The sequence below is a fragment of the Thecamonas trahens genome (assembly GCF_000142905.1).
Source record: "Thecamonas trahens ATCC 50062 unplaced genomic scaffold supercont1.12, whole genome shotgun sequence".
In the NCBI taxonomy this organism is placed as follows: domain Eukaryota; order Apusomonadida; family Apusomonadidae; genus Thecamonas; species Thecamonas trahens.
The window spans coordinates 290,683-310,294 of NW_013657668.1; the positions used below are offsets into that span (position 1 = coordinate 290,683).

Sequence of the window (19,612 nt, forward strand, 5' to 3'; positions counted from 1 at the left end):
TAGACTACACAGTGTGGAAGCTGAGAAGCAGACGCCAGAGCGTCGATTTGATGCTCGCCGTGGCTGTAGTCATGGAGCGCGCTTTGGAGGGGGGGGGGTGACAGGCGACCACAGCGACCCGAGACACAGAAGCACTGCCACCCCCACCCTACCAAAGCACACCACACCACTACAACCACTACAACCACCACAACCACCACAAGTGCTTCCCCTCCCCCTCTCCCCCTCTCCCTCTCTCCCCCTCTCCCTCTCTCCCTCTCTCCCCCTCCCCCTCGCGCGCGCCACTGCCCGACCATGACTGACGTCGTGGCAGTCTCGTCGCTGCCGGCTCCAGCTCCGACCGCTACCTCACTGGCAGCTGCTCCCGTTCCTGCTCCTGTAGCAGCACAACCCGATGGTGTCGACGCTCACGAAGCTGGTGATCCAGGGGCTTCGGATGATGAGGTGGTGTTTGTCGAGGGTCCGGCTGCGCACCTCTCGCTCAAAGAGCTGTCGGTGGAAGAGCGCATGGCCGTCTACGATGTGCTCCTGGCTCAGGACGTGGCCTTTGTAGAAGATCCGGCTACAGACGGTCACTTTGTGGGCATGCTCGCTGTTCCGGATGCAGATGCCTCAGAGACTGGATCCGATGCCGGCGCCGGCGCCGATGCCGCAGCTAGCCAAGGCGCTGACGACGCCGCCTCTGACATCCAGCCGGAGGCCGGCGCCGCTACCCTCGACCCGGTGGCCAGCGATGCGGACACGCCCAACCATGCTCTGCTTGCCGGGCAGGCCCAGACCGAGACCCACACCGAGATTGTCCGCGCCGACGCCACTGCCATCGGCCGCTCACTCGCCGCGGAAGCCACATCGGTTGCTCGGACAATGTCCACAACCCAGACAACAACCGTGACTCAGAGCCAGGTCGAGAGCAAGACAACCAGTGTCGTCCGCGCCGACGCCGTCGCCATCGGCCGCTCCCTCGCCTCCGCCTCGGCCTCCACCTCTACCGCAACCCCCCACCCTCTGCCCGCAGCCTCAGTTCGAATGTCGTCGGCACGTACCCGCCTCACTGACCAGCAGCGCCAGACATCCGAGTCGTTCCCCCGCCAACAGTCGTCCCGCCGCAAGGCGCCCGGCTCGCCATCGACTCCGGGTCGCCTCGACGGACTCATGCATCCGGCACTGCTCGACGTCGAGAAGACCTCAGTCTCGCCGTTTGGCCTCAAGGTCACCCCAATGGCCAGAGTAGTCTCATCGGCCTCCTCCATCGCCCTCCGCCAGGCTTCGATGGCCTCGCTCTCTACTTCGGTTGCGTCAGCAACGACCGAGGCTGGTGCTGAGCCCGAGGGCTCGCCTGGTGCAGACAAAGAGTCCAAGCGACGGGGCTTGCGCACCAACTCGGACTATGAGCAGATGATTTCGTTCATTTCGCGCCGGTATGCGTCGTTCTTTGATAGGCTCCGCTCGCGGCACGAGCTCACCGCGCGCAAGCACGTCCTCGGCTGGCTCGCCAAGCACATCGACGAGCTCTACGATGCGCGCGCCGCTTTTGAGGCCCACCAGCGTTCGCTGGTGGAAGACATCCTCGCCGAAGCCGTCTCACTCCGCGACCGCAACCCAACTGTGGAGGCCATGAGCTTTGACCGCTTTGTCCTCATGCATCTCGCCAAGAAAAACGGCCTCCGCTCGCTGACCGAGCAAACCGCGCTCGATCTGGTGTACAATGTCGAGCTCGAGCGCGCGTCGTCGCTCTACGTCGAGCTCTTTGCCCTCTTCCTCGAAGGCACCTATGACGTTCAGGATCTGGAGTTCTTCCTCTTTGCTCGCGCCGTCTTTGCCGCCGAGCTGCGCCCGGACAAGCACACCCACCTCCGCAATGTCGTCATCTCCCCCGTTCACGCCTGCGAGCTGGCTAAGGTGGTGCTCGGTGCCCCGCTCCTTGCCTCGGCCTTTTTCGACGTCGTCGACGCTTTCGCCGACGGCGCAGGCGTTGCGGCTGACACCAGCGATGCCGTTCTTGCCGTCGGCCACGTTCTCGCCCTCCTTGTTGTCTTCTTCCACTCGACCCGCCCGGACGAGGCTCTGCTCGCCTACCGGGCGTCGACCTCCATGGCCGACATGGCCTCGCCCGACGACGGCCAGGTTGTCTCGCGACCAATGACTTCGTCGCTCAACATCATCTCTGACGGCCTCATCGCCGCCATGCGCACCGCCGCAGAGGCACATGTCGACGCCTTCTTTACCTCCATCCCACACGCCTTTCTTCAAGCTGCAAGCGACCCCGAAGAGCTCCGCACCACCCTCGAGGTCCAGCTCAACAGCCGCCTCGCCTCGCAGCTCTCCGACCTCGTTCACTCTGCTGATCTTGCCAAAGGCGGCATGTCGTCTGCTCGCGCTTCGGGCCTCCCGCGCGAGGTCTTCCGCTACCACGAGCATCTCCGCGCCCTCAGCAATGAGCTGCAGGCCCTGGAAGCCGCGGCGCCCGAGAACTCTGCCGAGGTCGCCGACGCTCGCCGTGACTTTGCTGTCCAGCTCCTTCTTGCCCCCGACATCCAGGCCTATTGCGAGTCTACCTTCAATGCCGCTCTCAACGGCCTTGTCGGCGGCTCAGAGCCAGGCTCGCCCTCGGCGCTTGGCATCATGCCCTCCGACGCGTCCGTCAACTGGGAACAGGCGCTAGACAGCCAGTCGTCGGGCGTCTGGCACTAAAGAGCTTTGCGACAAAAAACATACTTGTGCGACCTCGCTAAGTTGTGCTGCCGCTCCCGCCCTCCAGCACCATGTCGTCGGTCCACGTCGCCAGCAGCTCGGCTTGCTCCGCTCGCTCGCGCGCCAACGACAAATCGTCCTCGGACGCTTCGCCGCTCACCCGAGCCGGAGCCTCCGTTCCGGCATCACCTTCACCTTGCCCACCACTGTCGTCATCATACTCGCCAGCAAACATTGTAAGCAGCGAAGCCTCCACTTTTTCGTCGTCAGCGTCCGCAGCCTCGACAGCATCGCTCTCCTCCAGCACATCGTCATCAACACCGTCGCTCTCGCTTGCCAGGACAGCCTCGTCATCTGACGAACGCAACACATCCTCGGCCTCCTCATCGCCGTCGACATCGTATCCCTCACCACCCTCGATCGCCACCTGAAGCTCGGCCCGTTTCAGCCGCAGCTGTTCCGGATGCATACCATTAGCCTCGGCGATGAGCGCCGCGTCCATCACCTCGTCCACCTCATCCATCAGCTCCCTGTCCGACCCAACATCGTCGTCCACATCGCTCTGCGAGCGCTCTGACCGCATCGAGCGCGGTGACAGCGCTCCCACCCCTTCACCGAGTCCCAGACTCACCGTCGGCAAGACCAGGCCCATCGACTCTGCCCATGCCTCCCAGTGCGCCACCTTGGCCAGCGCCACCTCGAGGTCTGCCCGAGTCGACGCCAACTGTGCCTGCAGCAGCGCACGCTCCGTCGCACCAACTCCTCCACCGCCTCCCATGCTTCCGCGCCTCCCTGTCACCTGCTGTCCAGCTCGATACCGAGCTCTGCCCCTCCATCCACCATCCCTGTCGTCAGTCTGTCGCTCGCTCGCTCCTCTACCGCCACCACCACCAAGGAACAAGCCCTAACCACACCCCCCCCCTTCTTCCTCCCTCTACCGTACCTGTTCAGCGCTTCATCCGCCCGCAGTAACGTCTGTCGCACCCGTTCCCGCCGCATCCCCTCCCAACGTATGCTCAAGCAGAGGCGTATACACAGACCTTCCGTTGCCCAACCCCCCCTCCCCAACCCCGTACCGCCCCCCCCCCCCCCCACCTCCCATCACCAGACCGAACACAAAGCCGATCGATCACTGGTGGCTGACGCACTCACGCAGACACGGCCAACCGCCCCTCCCCCCACACAAGTGAACACTCCTCACTTCTCACTCCTCGCTTGGAACCGACTTGACTGCTGCCAAGCTAGCCCCCCCCCCCTCCTTCCCCGCCTCGCTCCTTGCCCCGTGCATGCCCCATAGGGTTTACCCTCAGCCAGACTCGCTGCAAGCTCCGCAACTCGCCGTCCCGCCGCCCATGTCGTCATCGCGCGGCTCGTCGACAGGATCGTCATCGATGGCCGGCTCGTCGTCGGATGGCTTCAACCCGGTTCGGACGTCGTCGTCGACCAAGGTCCAGCTTCGGGCGCTGTTCGCCAAATCAGCCACGTTCCAGCTCCGCCAGAAGAAGACCAACTGCTGCCAGATCGGCACGGCTGTCTTTATCGTCATCGCCATGTTTCTCCTCCAGATGCTGGTCGACTCGTTTGTGCAGAACGAAGATGGCTCCCGTCTCCCGGCTGTTCCGCATCCGCCCGTTGAGCGGCCGTATTTGCTGCGGACAAACACCGGCATCACGTCGTGCAAGGCCTTCCAGCCTGGCCCACTGCCCATCATCTGTGACTACAACTCGGGCGCACCGTGCCCTCCGCAGCCACAAGGCGTCGTCTATGGCGACTTTTGGTACACTCTTGGTTCGGAAACCGCCAACGTCGACGAAGACGTGCTTGGCGCATGGTTCGGCGGCGCCAACGGGACGACCGACACCCTCTTCGGCGCCGTGCCCAACGAGGGCATCCAGCTGGTCTACGGCAAGATCTGGCCCGACCGCGGCAACTTTCAGGAGTTTTGTGACAAGGATCCGCACTGGGTCTACCCGTTCAACTTTTCGCGCGCCTCGTCGATCGCTGCGCAACAAGCATACGTGTACAACAACTTTCGTGAGGCCAACGAGTTTGGCGGCTACGTCTTCCACACTTTCGACCGCTCGACTGCAGCCCTTGACGTCTCGATCCACTATAACGAAAGTCTGACCCTGGGTGACGATGCGCCGCTCTTTATGTCGCTCATTGCCCAGAGCGCGCTTCCGCTCTTGGCCCCGGCCTCAAACACTGTGCTGGACTTTCTGGGCTTGAAAGACTTTCCCAAGATCGACCGAGACAACTCGTTCGACCTCATCTCGCTCCTCGGCCCTGTCCTGTACATCTACGTGTTCCAGCTCATGCTTCCGGTGGTGCTCTCCGCCATTGTTTTGAGAAAGAGCACAAGCTCCGCGAGATCATGAAGATCATGGGCCTCAAGTCGCTTCCCTACTGGCTTGTCAACTACTTTTTCGGCTACGCCCTATACTTTGTCTTCTCCATGTTCTTTTGGATCCTGGCCGCTATCCTTGGCTTCCGCTACTGGACGCTCAACTCACCGGCAGCCATCTTTCTGCTGCTTTTCATCTGGGGCCACGTCCTCATGTCGCTTGTCTTCCTCCTTCAAGTATTCTTCTCCAAGGCGCAGTCGGCGTCGATCGGAGGCTACCTCTTCATTTTCTCGGTCGGCCTCCTCGCCTCGACTGTGGTTCGCCAGTACTTGTACCAGCCCGAGACCCCGCGTGCCACCATTGTCTCGCTCTCGCTCTTTCCGCCGTTTGCCTTTTACCGCGGTCTGGTCATTCTTTCGCAGGGCGTCTCATTCAGCGAGCCCGGCCTCAAGTGGAAGAACATCAACAACGACCAGGTCCGCCTCGGCGAGGTCTTTGCTTTTCTCATCTTTGAATGGCTCTTCCTCATGCTCGTTTCCATCTACCTCGAGGCGGTCTACACCACCTCGTACGGCATCAAGCGCAAGCCGCTGTTCTTCCTCGATAAGGCCTTCTGGTGCCCGCCAAAAGACAAGACGGCGTCGACGACCGACGCTTACGCCGCCACGCCAATCGCTCCGTCCAAGGCGGGTGAGCCTGAAGATGTCGCCGCCGAACGCACTCGCGTTGCGTCGGGCGATTTCTTCGACCTCCGCTGCGCCGACCTCTCCAAGACCTACCCAGGCCGCAACGGCCAACCGCCCAAGGAAGCATGTGCCGCCCTCGCTCTTGGCGTCTCAGCTGGCGAGTGCTTCGGCTTCCTTGGACCAAACGGCGCCGGCAAGTCCACCACCATCTCGATGATTTCTGGCCTGTTTGGCCCGACCTCGGGCACTGCCCATGTCTGCGGCTATGACATCAACACAGACATCGACCTCGTCCACCTCAACATGGGTGTGTGTCCCCAGGAGGACTTGCTGTGGGACGATCTCACCGGCCCGGAGCACCTGCGCTTCTACGGCCGCCTCAAGAACCTCTCGGGCACGGAACTGACCGCCGCTGTCGACCAAGTTCTCGAAGCCGTTGCCCTCAACGACAAGACTACCCGTGCCAAGGTCTCATCTGAATACTCGGGCGGCATGAAGCGCCGTCTTTCGGTCGCCTGTGCTCTCATCGGCTCACCGCGCATCCTCCTCCTCGACGAGCCGTCAACGGGCCTCGACCCGGCATCGCGCCAGAAGTTGTGGGATGTCATCCTGCAGTACAAGTCCAAGTGCGCCATGCTCCTCACCACTCACTCGATGCACGAAGCAGACGCTCTCTGCGATCGCATCGGCATCTTTGTCAACGGTGAGATGAAGACCATCGGCTCGGCGCCACAGCTCAAGTTCCGCTACGGCAAAGGCTACAAGCTCTCAGTCATCTCCTCGTCCGACACCGTCGACGACGTCATTGCCTACGTCGAGAGCCACATTCCGTCGGCCACAGTCCTCAATACCCTCTCCGGCACCACAAACTTTGAAGTCTCCAAGGACGCCGTCGCCCTTCATCGCATCTTTGCCGCCTTTGATGCGGCCCCCGACTCGCTTGCTATTCACGAGACCGGCGTGGCCAACTCGTCGCTGGAGGAAGTTTTCCTCAAGATCACTGACAAGTACGTCTACGGCAAGGCCGACATGGACTTGCCTGGCCACGATGTGCCCATGGACGCTATGTCATACCCGACTGCCTCCTCGTCGTCGTCAGACTCGACTGACTCGTCAGACTCGCCGTCGGCTTCCGATTCGCCGGTCCCTGGTCCGGCGAACTCGGCGTCGTCAGACTCGTCAGACTCGTCGTACTCGGCGTCATAACATGCCGCTCCGCCCCATACACAATCTCCCTGCCCGCCTCCCATCACGCCCTCCATGGGAGTCTACACCATCATCTTCATCATCGTCGTCATCGCTCTCCCCCCTCCCATCGACGACCGCGCGTCCTACGGCGTCAGGCCTCCCCCAAAAGTCGTCGCAGAGCGCTCCTGATGACCATCATGTACGTTCACACACGCAATACACTTGCCAAAGTGTTGAACACCACATATAACACACAATGCATTTATATGACCACCATAGCCTCTTCATACGAGTGTGCATGGTCTACATCGAGGTAGTGTGTGTGGTCGGAGCATGAGGTGCAAGAAGGGGGGCTGATCAGCCAAGATCAACCAAATGCCAACTCATTCATGACGGCTTTTTCTTCACCTAGGACACATCGAGAAACTCTCACAACAACACATCATCATCAACCATCTCATTTGAGGTTTCATCACTGACTCCGTCGCCACCGCCACTTTCTTCACATGTGGTCATCGCTGGCACTCGCTCACGTCCTCTCCCACCACCGCCACCCCCGCTAGTGGTCGCCACACCGCAACGCAGACCGGCGCGCAACTCGCTCACCTCGCCCGGCTCTAGCTCGAGTACTCACTCGTCGACAGCAAGACTAGGAACAAAGCGCAAACGCAAGCAGCGTGGATCTCGTCGTGCCGATCACAGGCCCCGCCACCGCATGCCCCAGGTCCAAGTCTACTACCCAGCGCGCCGATCGCTGCTGCTGCGGCGGCGGCGGCGGCGGCAGAGCCGCAAGAAGCAGAAGCGTGAGGTCTCATCATCATCTTCGCCACCGACGTCGACCTCTTCATCCACATTCTCGTCGTCGCCTTCGTTTACGCCGACTTTTTCATCGCAAAGCTCGTTGTCGCACACCTCTGGTTGGTGCAGTGCGGTTGCGACGCCGCCGCGGACGCCGCGGACGGGGATCCTGGGACGGCAACGGATGAAACGGACTGAGCTGGAAGGGCTGGACCAGTGGCGCAACGTCCATCGCGATGTCGAGGCCCAGATTGCACTTGGTACGGCAGCACCCAAGAAGCCGGGCGCGGCGCCGTCGCAGGCGCCAGTCGGCGCCGAGGCTGCAGCCAAAGTGCGGAGCGCGGTCATCCGCATTGCTCCAAACGACAAGCGCGACACGCTCACGCTCATTCCGCAAACACCAATCGGCCCCGGGAACCGGTCTTTCCCACTGGCGCGACCCCTGATCTTCACCGACGTAGTTGAACCCGGTGCACCGGTCGAGGTGGCGGCCGCTGCGGCAGCGACCGCGCTTGGCGTGTCGGATCAGCTTCCGACCTGCCGGATCGGCTCGCTCTCACGCCGAGATCGCCGCCGTGGACGCCCCAAGTACCGGCCGGGTGTGATTTTGACGGCAACGGACGAGCCGCCGACTGGCGCTCGTACCGGTACGACCCGGTGCCTCCGCGCCGATCGCGACCGCCGTGATGCTTTTGCCAAGCTCCATGCCGTACTCGATGCCAAAGACCGCGAGATCGCTCGTCGTCAGGCCGAGGCCCGCACTTCTTCTCGTGCATCGTCCCGCAAGCGGTGGCGCGGAGGGCACCGGCATCGCCCTCGCGTCCGTCAGCTTGCACCCGAGTCTACCGGTTGGGCGTGGTGGACAAGCGAGCTGCGGTGAGTGTGAGAGATTGTGAGCGTCAAAAACGCCCCCCCCCCCCCCCCCCCAAACCCGCCACCCGCCGCCCGCGCCAACCGCCCGAGCCGCCTGCACACGCCTCCCGCCGTTTCCGTCGTCATGGACCGTCCACGGACGTATGTGCCGCGATTGGCGGTGAATCGTGCGGTGCATTACGACACAGGCAGGTCGTATGCAGACAGAGGTACGTATGGAGTGGGGATAGGGGTGGTGATGGTGGTGGTGTGTGTGTGTGTGTGTGGGGGGGGGGGGCGAGGGTGTGTGTGTGCGGCGGCGATGGTTGCACTCATTGACGGACCGAGTGTGTAAGCAGTGCTGAGCAAGGTGAGCAAGACAACGTCGCTCAAGCTGGCGCAAGCAGCCGAGAAGGAGGGCGGGGCAAGCGGACGGCGAGTGGCGGTGGGCCCGTGGACCTTGAGGGCGCAGACAGAGACCCAGGTACGGGGCGTCCGTGAGGGCCGCTCGCGTGGCAGGGTGTGGGCTGGCAAACGGCCACGGTTCGACCCGACGCCGTCGCTGAGGCGGACAGTCGATGGAAAGAGTGGGCCTGGAACGCGGTGGGATGGTGGGCGGGGCGGGAGGGCCGGTCGTAGGCGGGGCGGACAGAGATGGAACGCCAGCACGTTTGCGCAGCAGTGGGATGCGGCCGGCGAGCGCGGACGGGTGGGCATGGCCCGGACGTTTGTGGCCCGCTACGAGGGCGTGACGAATCCGCTGCTGGAGGTGGACTTTAGCAATGGAGCATCGTTGGTGCTGACCCGATTCTCGGCGTGGCTTCGGCTGACAGTGTTGTTTGCGTCGAATCTGGAGCTCAAGCTGCGCGCGCTAGGTGTCTTTCTCCGCGCCACCGACGGGCAGCGGTTCCTGACCGAATTTCTGGAGGTCGGCGGCCTCATGACGGTACTGCAGATCTTGAGTCTAGACGGCGCGTCGGATGATGACGTGCGAGCAGCACTGGAGATCCTGAGTGCGGTGGCGCGTGTGGGGCGGGCGTTCAAGGAGCTCATTTCCGAGGGCTCGGGTGAGGATGGCGGAATCAAAGCAGTGGCCCTCTGTCTGGCCAACACGTCATCGGTGGAGACGCAGGACGCTGCAGTGGGGCTGCTACAAGCGCTGGGCGAGGGCAACCCCAAGTACCTTGACTCTGTGCGGCTGGCGTTTCTCCTCTTGCTCCCGTTGGGCAATGCGCGGGTACAGCAGATGGCAGCGCAGTCGCTGCAGATGCTGCTGACCTCGCGGCCGCCGCCGTCCGAAGTGTACATCAAGCCTGCACTGCTGATGCTGCGGTCGACAAACCTGAAGGTCCAGTACGAGGCGGTGCAGCTCTTCAAGATCTACGCACGGTTTGAGGCTCTGCAGGAGCAGATGCTGAGTGAGCTTGTGAGTTTGCTCTCTCCGTCTCGCGACATCATGGATGTGGTGCTCGCGTCTTCCAAGGCTGGAGCGCTGTCGCGGGCGTCGCTCGCGCGCAACTCGTTCCTCACAAGGGATCCAACGTCGAGTGGCATCATTCCGGCAGCGTTTCCGCAGCAAGCGGCGGCAGCCAAGATCCTGGGCATCCTGGCGTCGACGCGGACCGAGCTCGGAGTGCTTGCCGTCAACGCTGGGGCGGTGAGTGGTTTGCTGCGGGCGGTGAGCAACACGCTGTACTTTCCGTCACAGCGGCAAGCGGCAGCAACGCTCGACCTGTACGCAGCCATGTTCCCCGAACTGGGCATGGGCCTCGTCGAGGCCATGGGCGACCGGCTGTTTGACACGCTGGTAGTCTCGCGGACGACGACAGCGCTCAAGGCGCTGAGTGCTGCCGATGCCGAGGACCTGGCCATGGCCGCCGCCAACATGGTGGTCTCGGTCACAGCAATCAAGGGAGGAGCTGAAGTGGTCGGCCGTAATGAGGATGATGGCGACGATAGCGCGAGCAAGACTCCCAAAGCGAGCCCACGGATCAGGTACCAGGTGAGGTTTGAGATGCGGGCTGGATCATGGACAAGGCACGAGCTGACCAAGGCGGAAGGAAGCGACGAAAAGAGTAGGAGTGGCGGAAGCAGCGGACGGCCAGTCTGGTTGCCAAAGTCGAGCTGAGGCGTGCCATGGTTTGTTATTCTTGTGAGAGTCGAGCGACGTGCCCATTGCAGTCAGCTCCTTACTTGCCGATGCGCTCGGGGGTAAACTCGTCCGAAGCCGCGGCGGAGATCTTCTCGCCGTACTCGTCGAGGCGGGCAGTCATGTTGAGGCACCACAGGTCGCGGACCTGGCGGGAGAGGTTGAGGTCGACCTCTGTGACGAGGAGGCCATCACGGGTGCGCGAGAGGCCCGGGGTACGCGAGGCGTTGGGCGCAGCGATGTAGGATGAGCCGTAAAAGTGACCAAAGTCCTTGTGGGCAGGCTTGCCGTTGCCAGACGAGAACTCGTTAGGGAAGGTCTCGGTGCCGACGCGGTTGATGGCGCCAACAAAGTAGTTGTTGGCGATGGCGGCGTTGCGGGCCTCGATGGCCCACATGGGCTCAGAGAGGGCGCCGACGGTGGCGGAGGGGTTGAAGACGATTTCCGCCCCGTTGAGGGCGAGGCCCTGCCAGTTGAGCGGAAAGTGGCGGCCGTAGCAAATGTTGATGCCAATGCGGCCGTACTTGGTCTCAAAGACCTCGTGGCGAAGCGGCTTGGGCTCCATGTAGTAGGTCGACTCGTTAAAGTCGCCAACGCGCGGAATGTGGTTCTTGCGGTGGCGGCCGAGGACCTCGCCGCGATGGTCGATGACCACGGCGGTGTTCCAGATGGTCTCGAGATGGACCTCGTCGCGCTCGAGGATGGGCGAGACGATGACCATGTCGTACTTCTTGGCAAAGGCGGCAAGGAAACGAGTCGACGGGCCGGTCTTGACGTCCTCAGCAAACTCGCACCACGGGTGCTTCTCGCGGGTGCAGAAGGCAAACGGCATAGGCCAAGCCTCCTGGAGGCAGAGCACGTTGACGCCCATTTCGCCGGCGGCATCGATGATGGGTGCGATCTTGGCAAAGATGGCATCGCGCTGGACCTCGATGGGCTCGGTCGTCTCGGCGGCAATGGTGTTCTGGATGAGGCCGATGCGAACAATGCGCGGCGGGCGGGTCGACTCGGGCTTGGCGTTGTACTGGTAAGCCTTGATCTCAAAGTCGTTGTCGGCCGACAGCTGCGCCGCAGCGTCCACCACCTCGATCTCGCCGCACGGCGAGCCGTACAGGATGCGCTTGACCTCGGCCAGTTCCTCGGCTGGAATGTGGGCCTCGAGGATGTCGTCTGCGTGTGCAAAGGGAGGGGGGGGCGGGCGGTGAGTTGAGGAGGAGGAAGGAGGAGGTGAGAGAAAAAAGAGCGAAGAAAGAGAGCGTTGCTGTCCACAGGCGCCATGGGGAAAAAGGCGAGGAGAAGCGGGCTGAGGGGGGGGGGAGGGGGGGTGGAGATGGGACGTACCGACGTTATGGATTTCGGCAGCCATGGTGTGCAGGTTGCTTGGTGTCAGAGGAGAGGGGTGGTGGGCGGTGGGCGGCCGTGGGTGGGGTGGTAAGGGTGGTGGGTGGCCGTGGCTGGGAACGTGGCTGCGTCGGTTACTCACTCAACCGTTCTGGCCTGCTTGTTGGTTGCTCGGCTGGTCAGCGGCTTTTTTCTGCCGGTTGGCGAACAATGCGGTTGATCACGATCGCGGCAAGCGGCGAAAGCGGACCGTGGACCGGGGACGGTATGTGGTACTTTTAGGAAGACGTCCACACTGCTCGTGAGCCGGTGTGGCTGCCGAAGAATGGCAGAGAAGCGTGAGCGACTGGAGATGTATCCGCATTCCGACGGGGGCTACTCGTACTCGTACCTCGGCTCGTACACGTACTCGTATTCGGAGGAGGAAGTACGTCGGGAGGTAAACGTGTGGCCGACAGGCGGGCGGGCGGGCGGGTAGGTGTGGGGGGGGGGGGGGGAGAGGGGACTTACTGGCGGGCGGCTGCATGGCAGAGTAGGTCATGGATCCTGTGAGGCGCACTAAGGGCGCCGGCGGCGCTGGTGGCACTGGTGGTGCAGGTGGCACTGGCGGTACTGGCGGTACTGGCGGTGCTGGTGGTGCTGGCAGCGGCCGCAGCGGACGGGCGGCGGCGCAGAGTCGGCAGACCGGAAGCGGGCAGAGCAGAGGGAGCAAGCCGACGAGTGGAGGTGAGGGCGAAGCTGGAAGTACAAGTGGTGGCGGAGGAGGAAGCGGCAATGCCGCCGGTGACGGCAGAGGCGATGACGACGCGACGCCGCATCCGCGTCTGACGCTCGGAATCATGGTCCTCTCTGTCCTGATGATGGTTCTCGGCGCAGCAGGGGCAATTGTGGGTACAGCACTGGTGTACCGGTCGCCGGACATTGGGCAAGGCCTGACAAACGTGCCTCTGCCTGTGGCGGTCCTTGTCTTTGGGGTGATCATGTTCTTCCTCTCATTCCTCGGGACGTGGAGCAGCATGCACCACCGTAAGCGTGAGTTTGCGGTCTTTCTCCTCCTCACGGCGCTCACCTTTGCAGCCGTGGTCTCTGTCACCATTACTGCCAAGTGGTACCAGGATCGGCTGCGGGACAAGCTGCAGGCCGGGTGGCACAAGTCGTCGGACGGGACCCGGTCCAACTTGCAGAACATCCACAACTGCTGCGGCTTCCTCACCAACCAGGACTACCCGGGCTCATCGTGCGGGCCGGCGCAGAACATCAATCCGGCCATCCCTCCCTGCGTCGAGTACATTGTCGACCGCGCCCGTGACAAGATGTCGCTCTTTATCATCACTGGTGTCGTCGTCTCGTCGTTTCTGGGCGTCGTCCTCGGCACCGCCATCCCCTTCTTCAACATCCTCAACTCTTCCAAGGTGTACAAGCCGAGCGCGGGCGCTGCTGCCCAGGCCCAGGCCCGGGGGTAAGCGCCAGGCCGCTGACCATAAAGTACCCACATCGAGGTCGGCGCACGACGACCCAGGCCGAGACCCAGGCCCAGACGTAGCCCACACTTTTCTCCATGCCACGCGCCAAGGCTGCTGCACCAGCTCGTCAGGGCTCGGACAAGGCCCGCGATGGCGCTGTCCAGGCAACCAAGGTCGTAGTGTATCGTGCTGGTGCGGCGCCGGCTGCCGCGGCGGGCGCTGCCGCTGCTCCCAAGGGCACCGACCTCATGGATGCTGTCCGCCGCCGCAGGGCCCGGGCGGCAGGAACAGGCGTGGCACCACCTGTTGCAGGCAATGCTCCGCCAACAGCCTCTGGGCGTCGTCGTAGGCGCCGCCGCAAGCGCCGTGGCGAGCAGCCTGCTGCGACTCGGCCCAGCCCTGTGGCCGCGCCGACGGCGTCGGCCCCGCCGCCGCCGCCGACGGCGACGACGGCGGCTGCGGGCCAGGTGGAGATCCGCCAGCTTGGCGGCGCGTCGTCATCGTCGTCGTCATCGTCATCGTCGGGTGTGGCAGCCCGGCGGAGGGCGGCCTTTGCTGCGGCGCAGCAGAGCGCAACAGAGCGGGCGGCGGCGGCGGCGACTGTGGCGCCGCGCCGCAGCGACTCGTATTCGTACGGCTCATACGGCTCGTATGGTGGGTACTCGAGCGATAGTAGCTCGGGCTCGGGGTATGACTCGTCCGCTTCGTCGTCGTCAGGCGGTGGCGCTGCGCTGGCGGTCAAGCCGGTATTCATCCCACGATCTGTGCGTGGAAATGGGCCTGCGAGCGAGAAGGCCAAGGCCAAGGCCAAGACGGCAGATGCCATGCTGACTGCTTCTGCCAAGCGCGATAGTGAGCGGCGCGCCGAGTCGCGCCGCATGGTTGAGGCCACAGTCAAGGCCGAGCTTGCTGCCGCCGCTGAGGCCGAGCAGGACTCGGACTTTGAGACCGAGTCGGACACTGCGTCCGATGATGGTGCCGAGCGTGAGGCCTGGAGGCTTCGCGAGCTCGCCCGAATTGCTCGCTGGGTGCCCAAGGCTGTGTCGTAGCGGAGCCAGCCGTCAACCTCGACCACTGGCTCACGCCATCGACCTCGACTGCTGGTTTCCGCCAGCGATGGCCGTCGCGTCCAGAGTCTGATAGAGATTATAGACAGATTGTCGTGGCGACCTTTGGTGGTACCAGTCCCGTTTGATCGATGATTGCTTCCGACACAGAGGGCAATGAATCATGTACGGGCGGAGCAGGCAGTTGGTCGGTCGGTCGGTCGGTCGGTCGGTCGGTCGGTCGGTCGGTCGAGTGACGAGCGACGGACGGGAGGGTTGATGGGTGGGCGGGTGAGGGACGGAGGCTACCGTCGGGTAGAGGCAAGCACAGCTCTCTACACGGAACCACCTCGCTCGTGAGAGAGGAGAGAGAGAGAGAGAGAGCGAGCGAGCGAGCGGTGAGCAGGAGGCGCGGCGCAGCAGGAGCTCGTTTTCCCCCATCCCCCGAGACCATGTCGGACGATGATGAGCCGGAATGCCCGCTGTGCATGGAGCAGCTCGACGTGACGGATAGAAATTTCCGGCCATGCCCTTGTGGCTACCAGGTACGTATAGCGGAAGGCTGACGTGGTGGGATGGAAGGTGTGGTGGGTGAACTTTGGCATAGCCTGCTGTTGTGGTGGTGAGCGTGCCTAGGGAGGCGATGCGAGCGTGTGGGGGAGGGTGGCGGGCGGTGAGGTGAGCACTGCCGTCGGCCAAAAAATCATCCCTCGCCTCGCAAGGGCGCGGGAGGCGGGGGCGGAGGAGAGGGAGTAGAGGCGTGGCGCGGGGGCCGCGGACCTGCAAGGTGCAAGCAGAGGTCATGTGTGAGGACGGAGCAGGAGGGGAGGCTCGTGGAAGGCGGGGGTGGCGCAGGCGGAGGGCGGAGGGCGCTGAAGTGGGGCCGAGTGTTCCCAACCAGCTGGCGCGACTAACAGCAAGTGTGGGCGGTGGTCATTGGTGGCGCGCAGATCTGTCGGTTCTGCTTCAACCACATCAAGGACAACATGAGTGGGCAGTGTCCGGCATGCCGACAGGTGTACGACGAGAAGAACTACAAGTTCACGCCGCCGGACCCGTCCGAGATCAAGAAGGCGAGCAAGAAGAAGGGCAGCAAGCGGGTGCGCAAGAGCGACAGCGGCGGCTCGCGCAAGCATCTGCAGAACGTGCGGGTCATCCAGCGGAACCTGGTGTACGCCATTGGCCTCTCGCTCTCTGTGGCGCGTGAGGAGACGCTCAAGCGGCACGACTTCTTTGGGCAGTTTGGGCGGATCCACAAGGTTGTGGTCAACCGGCACAACTTGTACAACGCCAACGCGGCGCAGGGCCCGACAGTCTCTGCTTACATCACGTACACGCAGCCTGACGAGGCGATGCGGGCGATTGCGGCAACAGACGGCTCGCTGGTCGACGGCCGGCCGATCCGGGCCTCGTTTGGAACTACCAAGTATTGTTCGTACTTTCTGCGTTCGGTCCAGTGCAACAACCCGGACTGCATGTATCTGCATGAGCTCGGCGATGAGCGCGACTCGTTTTCCAAGGAGGATCTGGAGAAGTCGTCGGAGCACAACCTCCACGACTCGACACAGGCCATTGTCAATCTGGCCAAGCAAAAGTACCCGTACCAGCTGGAAAAGCTGCCGGGCACGCTCCCCAAGGACGCTGGCGGGAGCCGGCGGTCGAGCAAGCAGCCGTTGGTGGCCGGCTCGTCGTCGTCGGCAGGTGCCGGATCGCGCGACCGCTCTGGCCGCGGGCGCGACCGCGGACGCGACCGGACCAACAGCGACCGTGACGGGCCCGACGGACGCGATGGGCGCGACGGCCGACGTGGCGGTGGGCGCGACCGCGGGCTGACGCGCCTTAATGACCGCGGCGGACGCGATCGTGGCGGCGACCGGGACCGCGGCGGACGCGACCGCGGCGGCGATCGTGGCGGCGATCGTGGCCGGCGTGACCGGGACCGCGGCGGCGACCGCGGCGATCGTGGCGGCGACCGCGCCCGGCGCGACCGTGACCGTGGCGGCGACCGTGGCGGAGCAAGACGCGGCGGAGTGCACGGCTCGGCGTCAGAGGATGAGGCTCCGGACTCGGGCTCCGGCTCGGTTTGGGGCGTCCCGGGCGGTGGCGGTGGCGGCGGGCAGACCCGGCTCGGGCGCGGTGCAGTCCGTGCCTCGGTCGTGACTGCGGACGACACCGACTGGCCCGAGCCGGCGCTGGCGGCGTCGGTGAGCGGAACCAAGTCTGGCGGCGCCGGCTCGGGCGGCCACGACTCTGCGTTGCCTGCGACGGCTCAGTGGGGCGCCAAGGTCGGGACCGGTGGAAGCGGAAGCGGGCCCAAGCCGCTAGTGGCCAACGCTGGCGGAGCTGGTGGCTCTGGCGGTTCAGGCCCTCATCCGGCGCACGGAGCGTCGGGCGACGACGGGCGGAGCTCTTGGGTCCAAGCCACGGCCGGGACTCGGGGCCACGAACGAGCTGGCGGCGCTGGCGGCAACGCTGGCCGTGAGAGTGGCGCGCCGGGCGGGCGTAAGCGCGGGCCGGAGCGGCAGGGCGGAGCGGGTGGCTCGTCCAAGGTTGTGGCACCGTCGACCGGCACCGGCTCGGCCGTTGTGCTTTCCAAGCGAGTCCGCGGGACCAAGCTCGGCCTCAACAAGGGTGGCGCAGGCGCGGCCGGGGCGATCGGCAAGCCGGGCTCGGCGCGCGAACACGGCGCAGACAGCAGCAACGACAGCAACAAGCAGTACTCGACGCTGTGGAACACGCCGAGTCCCAACTCGGGCGTCCAGTCGATGCTGGGGCTCACCGGGCTCGAGTCTAGTGGGCCGCCGGGCCTGTTCTCGCTCTCGGGTCAACCGGCGCACGCCGCGCACTCTGGTCGCGGCAGCAAGCTCGCCCCCGGGATCGACGAAGACCTCGGGTTTGATCCCTGGGAGGAGTCGTCGCTGGGACTGGCGTCGATTCTGACGAGTGGCAGCGGCGAGAGCCCGAGCGGGTATGACGCAAACTCGGCGATGCAGGCGCAGGCGCAGGCACGCTTGCAGGCGCAGGCGCAGGCACAGGCGCAGGCACAGGCCCGGGCGCAGGCACAGGCGCAGGCACAGGCCGCAGCGCAGGCGCAGGCGCATGCCCAGGCCGCAGCCCATGCACAGGCGCATGCTCAGGCACAGGCGCAGGCGCAGGTCCGGGCCAAGGCTGTCCATGCGCAGGCGCAGGCACAGGCGCAGGCGGCGCGTGCGCAGGCGCTGGCAATGGCGCAGGCGCAGGCACAGGCAATGGCGCGTGCGCAGGCGCAGGCACAGGCGATGGCGCAGGCCAAGCTTCAGGCGATGGCGCAGGCGCAGGCGCAGGCAACCCAAGGCCGCGGTGGAGCGTCTCAATCGCGGTTTGGATTTGCTCGCAGCGATGTCGGCGAGGACAACTGGTCGGCGCCAGCGCCGCGGTCGCTGCTGCCGATGTCGTCGGGCCCAGCACCGACGTCGGCGGTGCTTGCAGTGGCAACCGGCTCGTCTCCGCCGCCGCCGCTTGCGGGCGGATTCGGCTCGCTCGCCGGCATGGCGAGCATGGCGTCGACCGGCAGCGGCTCGCAGGGCGCGAGCAACAGCGGCTCGGCGAGCGTCGCTGCTGCTGCCTCGGGCGGCTCGTCGCGGCTTGCCATCTGGACCCAGCAGTCGCCCGACAACGGAGCCGGCGCGTCGCAGGCGCCCCTCCCGATGTGGCCCGGGCCTGGCGGTGCGCCGTCGCTCCCCGGTTTTGGCACGGAGCAGTACGACTACGACGTGGCCAAGGCTCGGCAGGACGTCCTCCGTCGCGAGTCCAACCTTAAGGTTGTGATGCAGGGCGGGCGCGCCAGCGGTGATCGCTCATGACGCGGCAAGGTTGTTTTGTCGCCCCACGCCGTCATCGACTTTCTTTTCTTCCCCTCATCAACCCGCGCTTTCTCCATCCGCTTAACCACGAGCCAACGACAAGGCCACACGCTCTCCATGACATCGATTGACAAGACAAGACCACCCCACCACAGACAAGCAACTTCACCATCTTGACAACGCCACATCTCGCCCGATTGCAGTCTGCTCTCGGGCACATAGACCCTCCCAGCCACCCGCCATCATCAACCAAGGCACCCTCAACTACCTCGACCAACCATCAACCACCATCACAGACACAGATCACAGATCGCAGTACGACGCTTTTTGTCGTTGCTGCAACAAACACACAACACACACACATATGCCGCCGCCCACAAGCGGCGGGGCGGCGGGGTTGAGGCGGTATCATTTTCTTCGGCTGTCAAAACGAATAATATGATGAAATGCCTGTTGGCTCCTTGATAGCCGGAAGGCAGTACGGCGTCGGGACTTGGGATGGGGGGCAGGAGCTGAGAGCGTCGAGTACCCAACTCTACTACCCAATAGCACAAGAGACCATGGCCGACGTCAGCGAGCTCACGACCTCACCGCAGGTGCAGCTGTATGCGTTTGCGCGTGCCGGGCGGCTGGATGCTATTCAGGAGCTGTTTGCGGCCGATTCGGCGCTTAACGTCAACGCCCCGGACCAGACAGGCAAGACGGTACGAGTGCTGGGCGCAAAGAGGAAAAAGGAGTGGCGAGATGAGGGAGTCGGACTTACGTGCAGGGCGGTGTGCGGGCGGGAGGAACAGCCGCTGCACTACGCGGCGCAGTTTGGGTGGCCCGCGGTGGTAGGCTTTCTGCTGGAGCAGGGGGCGGAGCAGAGCGTGTGCGAGACGACGGGCGACACGCCGCTGCACTTTGCGGCGTTCAAGGGCCACACACAGGTGGTGCGTGTGCTGATGGAGGCCGGTGCGGACCCGACGGTGAGCAACGAGGACGGTAAGTTCCCGCATCAGCTCTGCGATGAGGGCGGCGCGACGCACCAGGTCCTCTTCGACGCCTACTCGGAGGCGTACGCGGTGGATCCCGCGGATCTGGAGGGCTCTTCCGAGTACTCGGACGACGACGACGACGAGGATGACGAGGATGAGGAGTGATGCGGCGTTCGTTGGCACCAAGCGAAAGCTATGAGCTGTAAAGTACGACGAATCGAGGCGGCAGGCTTG

General features: G+C 64.2%; 9 protein-coding genes across 9 annotated transcripts; 7 read left to right on the top strand and 2 right to left on the bottom strand.

The window, feature by feature from the left end:
• Positions 1 to 294: 294 nt before the first annotated feature.
• On the top strand, positions 295 to 2,691 carry AMSG_03291 (uncharacterized protein; the record flags this gene model as incomplete). The annotated part of the gene is made up of 2 exons (XM_013904679.1): positions 295 to 852; positions 1,096 to 2,691. The coding sequence occupies 2 exons, from the start codon at positions 295 to 297 to the stop codon at positions 2,689 to 2,691; spliced, it is 2,154 nt and encodes a 717-aa protein (XP_013760133.1).
• Positions 2,206 to 3,776, bottom strand: AMSG_03292 (uncharacterized protein). The gene is made up of 2 exons (XM_013904680.1): positions 3,635 to 3,776; positions 2,206 to 3,515 (listed from the first exon to the last, which is right to left on the bottom strand). Exons 1-2 carry the CDS (start codon positions 3,688 to 3,690, stop codon positions 2,729 to 2,731), a joined length of 843 nt encoding a protein of 280 aa, XP_013760134.1. The 5' UTR covers positions 3,691 to 3,776; the 3' UTR covers positions 2,206 to 2,728.
• A 116-nt stretch (positions 3,777 to 3,892) lies between these two features.
• AMSG_03293 (ABC transporter A family member 10) lies at positions 3,893 to 7,000 on the top strand. The gene has a single exon (XM_013904681.1). The coding sequence runs from the start codon at positions 5,066 to 5,068 to the stop codon at positions 6,926 to 6,928; it is 1,863 nt and encodes a 620-aa protein (XP_013760135.1). The 5' UTR covers positions 3,893 to 5,065; the 3' UTR covers positions 6,929 to 7,000.
• Positions 7,001 to 8,705: 1,705 nt separating this feature from the next.
• AMSG_03294 (uncharacterized protein) lies at positions 8,706 to 10,793 on the top strand (the record flags this gene model as incomplete). Its single annotated transcript, XM_013904682.1, has 3 exons — positions 8,706 to 8,748; positions 8,920 to 9,163; positions 9,215 to 10,793. The coding sequence occupies 3 exons, from the start codon at positions 8,706 to 8,708 to the stop codon at positions 10,686 to 10,688; spliced, it is 1,761 nt and encodes a 586-aa protein (XP_013760136.1). The 3' UTR covers positions 10,689 to 10,793.
• AMSG_03295 (beta-ureidopropionase) lies at positions 10,750 to 12,075 on the bottom strand (the record flags this gene model as incomplete). Its single annotated transcript, XM_013904683.1, has 2 exons — positions 10,750 to 11,879; positions 12,051 to 12,075. 2 exons carry the CDS (start codon positions 12,073 to 12,075, stop codon positions 10,750 to 10,752), a joined length of 1,155 nt encoding a protein of 384 aa, XP_013760137.1.
• A 571-nt stretch (positions 12,076 to 12,646) lies between these two features.
• Positions 12,647 to 13,552, top strand: AMSG_03296 (uncharacterized protein). Its single transcript, XM_013904684.1, has one exon. It carries the CDS (start codon positions 12,890 to 12,892, stop codon positions 13,511 to 13,513), a length of 624 nt encoding a protein of 207 aa, XP_013760138.1. The 5' UTR covers positions 12,647 to 12,889; the 3' UTR covers positions 13,514 to 13,552.
• A 56-nt stretch (positions 13,553 to 13,608) lies between these two features.
• On the top strand, positions 13,609 to 14,562 carry AMSG_03297 (uncharacterized protein; the record flags this gene model as incomplete). Its single annotated transcript, XM_013904685.1, has 1 exon — positions 13,609 to 14,562. One exon carries the CDS (start codon positions 13,609 to 13,611, stop codon positions 14,560 to 14,562), a length of 954 nt encoding a protein of 317 aa, XP_013760139.1.
• A 326-nt stretch (positions 14,563 to 14,888) lies between these two features.
• On the top strand, positions 14,889 to 18,766 carry AMSG_03298 (uncharacterized protein). The gene is made up of 2 exons (XM_013904686.1): positions 14,889 to 15,104; positions 15,510 to 18,766. The coding sequence occupies exons 1-2, from the start codon at positions 15,012 to 15,014 to the stop codon at positions 18,399 to 18,401; spliced, it is 2,985 nt and encodes a 994-aa protein (XP_013760140.1). The 5' UTR covers positions 14,889 to 15,011; the 3' UTR covers positions 18,402 to 18,766.
• A 176-nt stretch (positions 18,767 to 18,942) lies between these two features.
• Positions 18,943 to 19,600, top strand: AMSG_03299 (ankyrin repeat domain-containing protein). Its single transcript, XM_013904687.1, has 2 exons — positions 18,943 to 19,105; positions 19,196 to 19,600. The coding sequence occupies exons 1-2, from the start codon at positions 18,962 to 18,964 to the stop codon at positions 19,541 to 19,543; spliced, it is 492 nt and encodes a 163-aa protein (XP_013760141.1). The 5' UTR covers positions 18,943 to 18,961; the 3' UTR covers positions 19,544 to 19,600.
• Positions 19,601 to 19,612: the final 12 nt, after the last annotated feature.

Bases quoted from the DNA above. Each gene is read 5' to 3' on its own strand.
- AMSG_03296 (XM_013904684.1), top strand. From the start codon at position 12,890: ATGGTCCTCTCTGTCCTGATGATGGTTCTCGGCGCAGCAGGGGCAATT.
- AMSG_03299 (XM_013904687.1), top strand. From the start codon at position 18,962: ATGGCCGACGTCAGCGAGCTCACGACCTCACCGCAGGTGCAGCTGTAT. The intron at 19,106-19,195 runs GTACGAGTGCTG...CGGGAGGAACAG, and splicing joins CGGACCAGACAGGCAAGACG to CCGCTGCACTACGCGGCGCA.
- AMSG_03293 (XM_013904681.1), top strand. From the start codon at position 5,066: ATGAAGATCATGGGCCTCAAGTCGCTTCCCTACTGGCTTGTCAACTAC.
- AMSG_03298 (XM_013904686.1), top strand. From the start codon at position 15,012: ATGTCGGACGATGATGAGCCGGAATGCCCGCTGTGCATGGAGCAGCTC. The intron at 15,105-15,509 runs GTACGTATAGCG...GGTGGCGCGCAG, and splicing joins CATGCCCTTGTGGCTACCAG to ATCTGTCGGTTCTGCTTCAA.
- AMSG_03292 (XM_013904680.1), bottom strand. From the start codon at position 3,690: ATGCGGCGGGAACGGGTGCGACAGACGTTACTGCGGGCGGATGAAGCG. The intron at 3,516-3,634 runs GTACGGTAGAGG...ATGGAGGGGCAG, and splicing joins GCGGATGAAGCGCTGAACAG to AGCTCGGTATCGAGCTGGAC.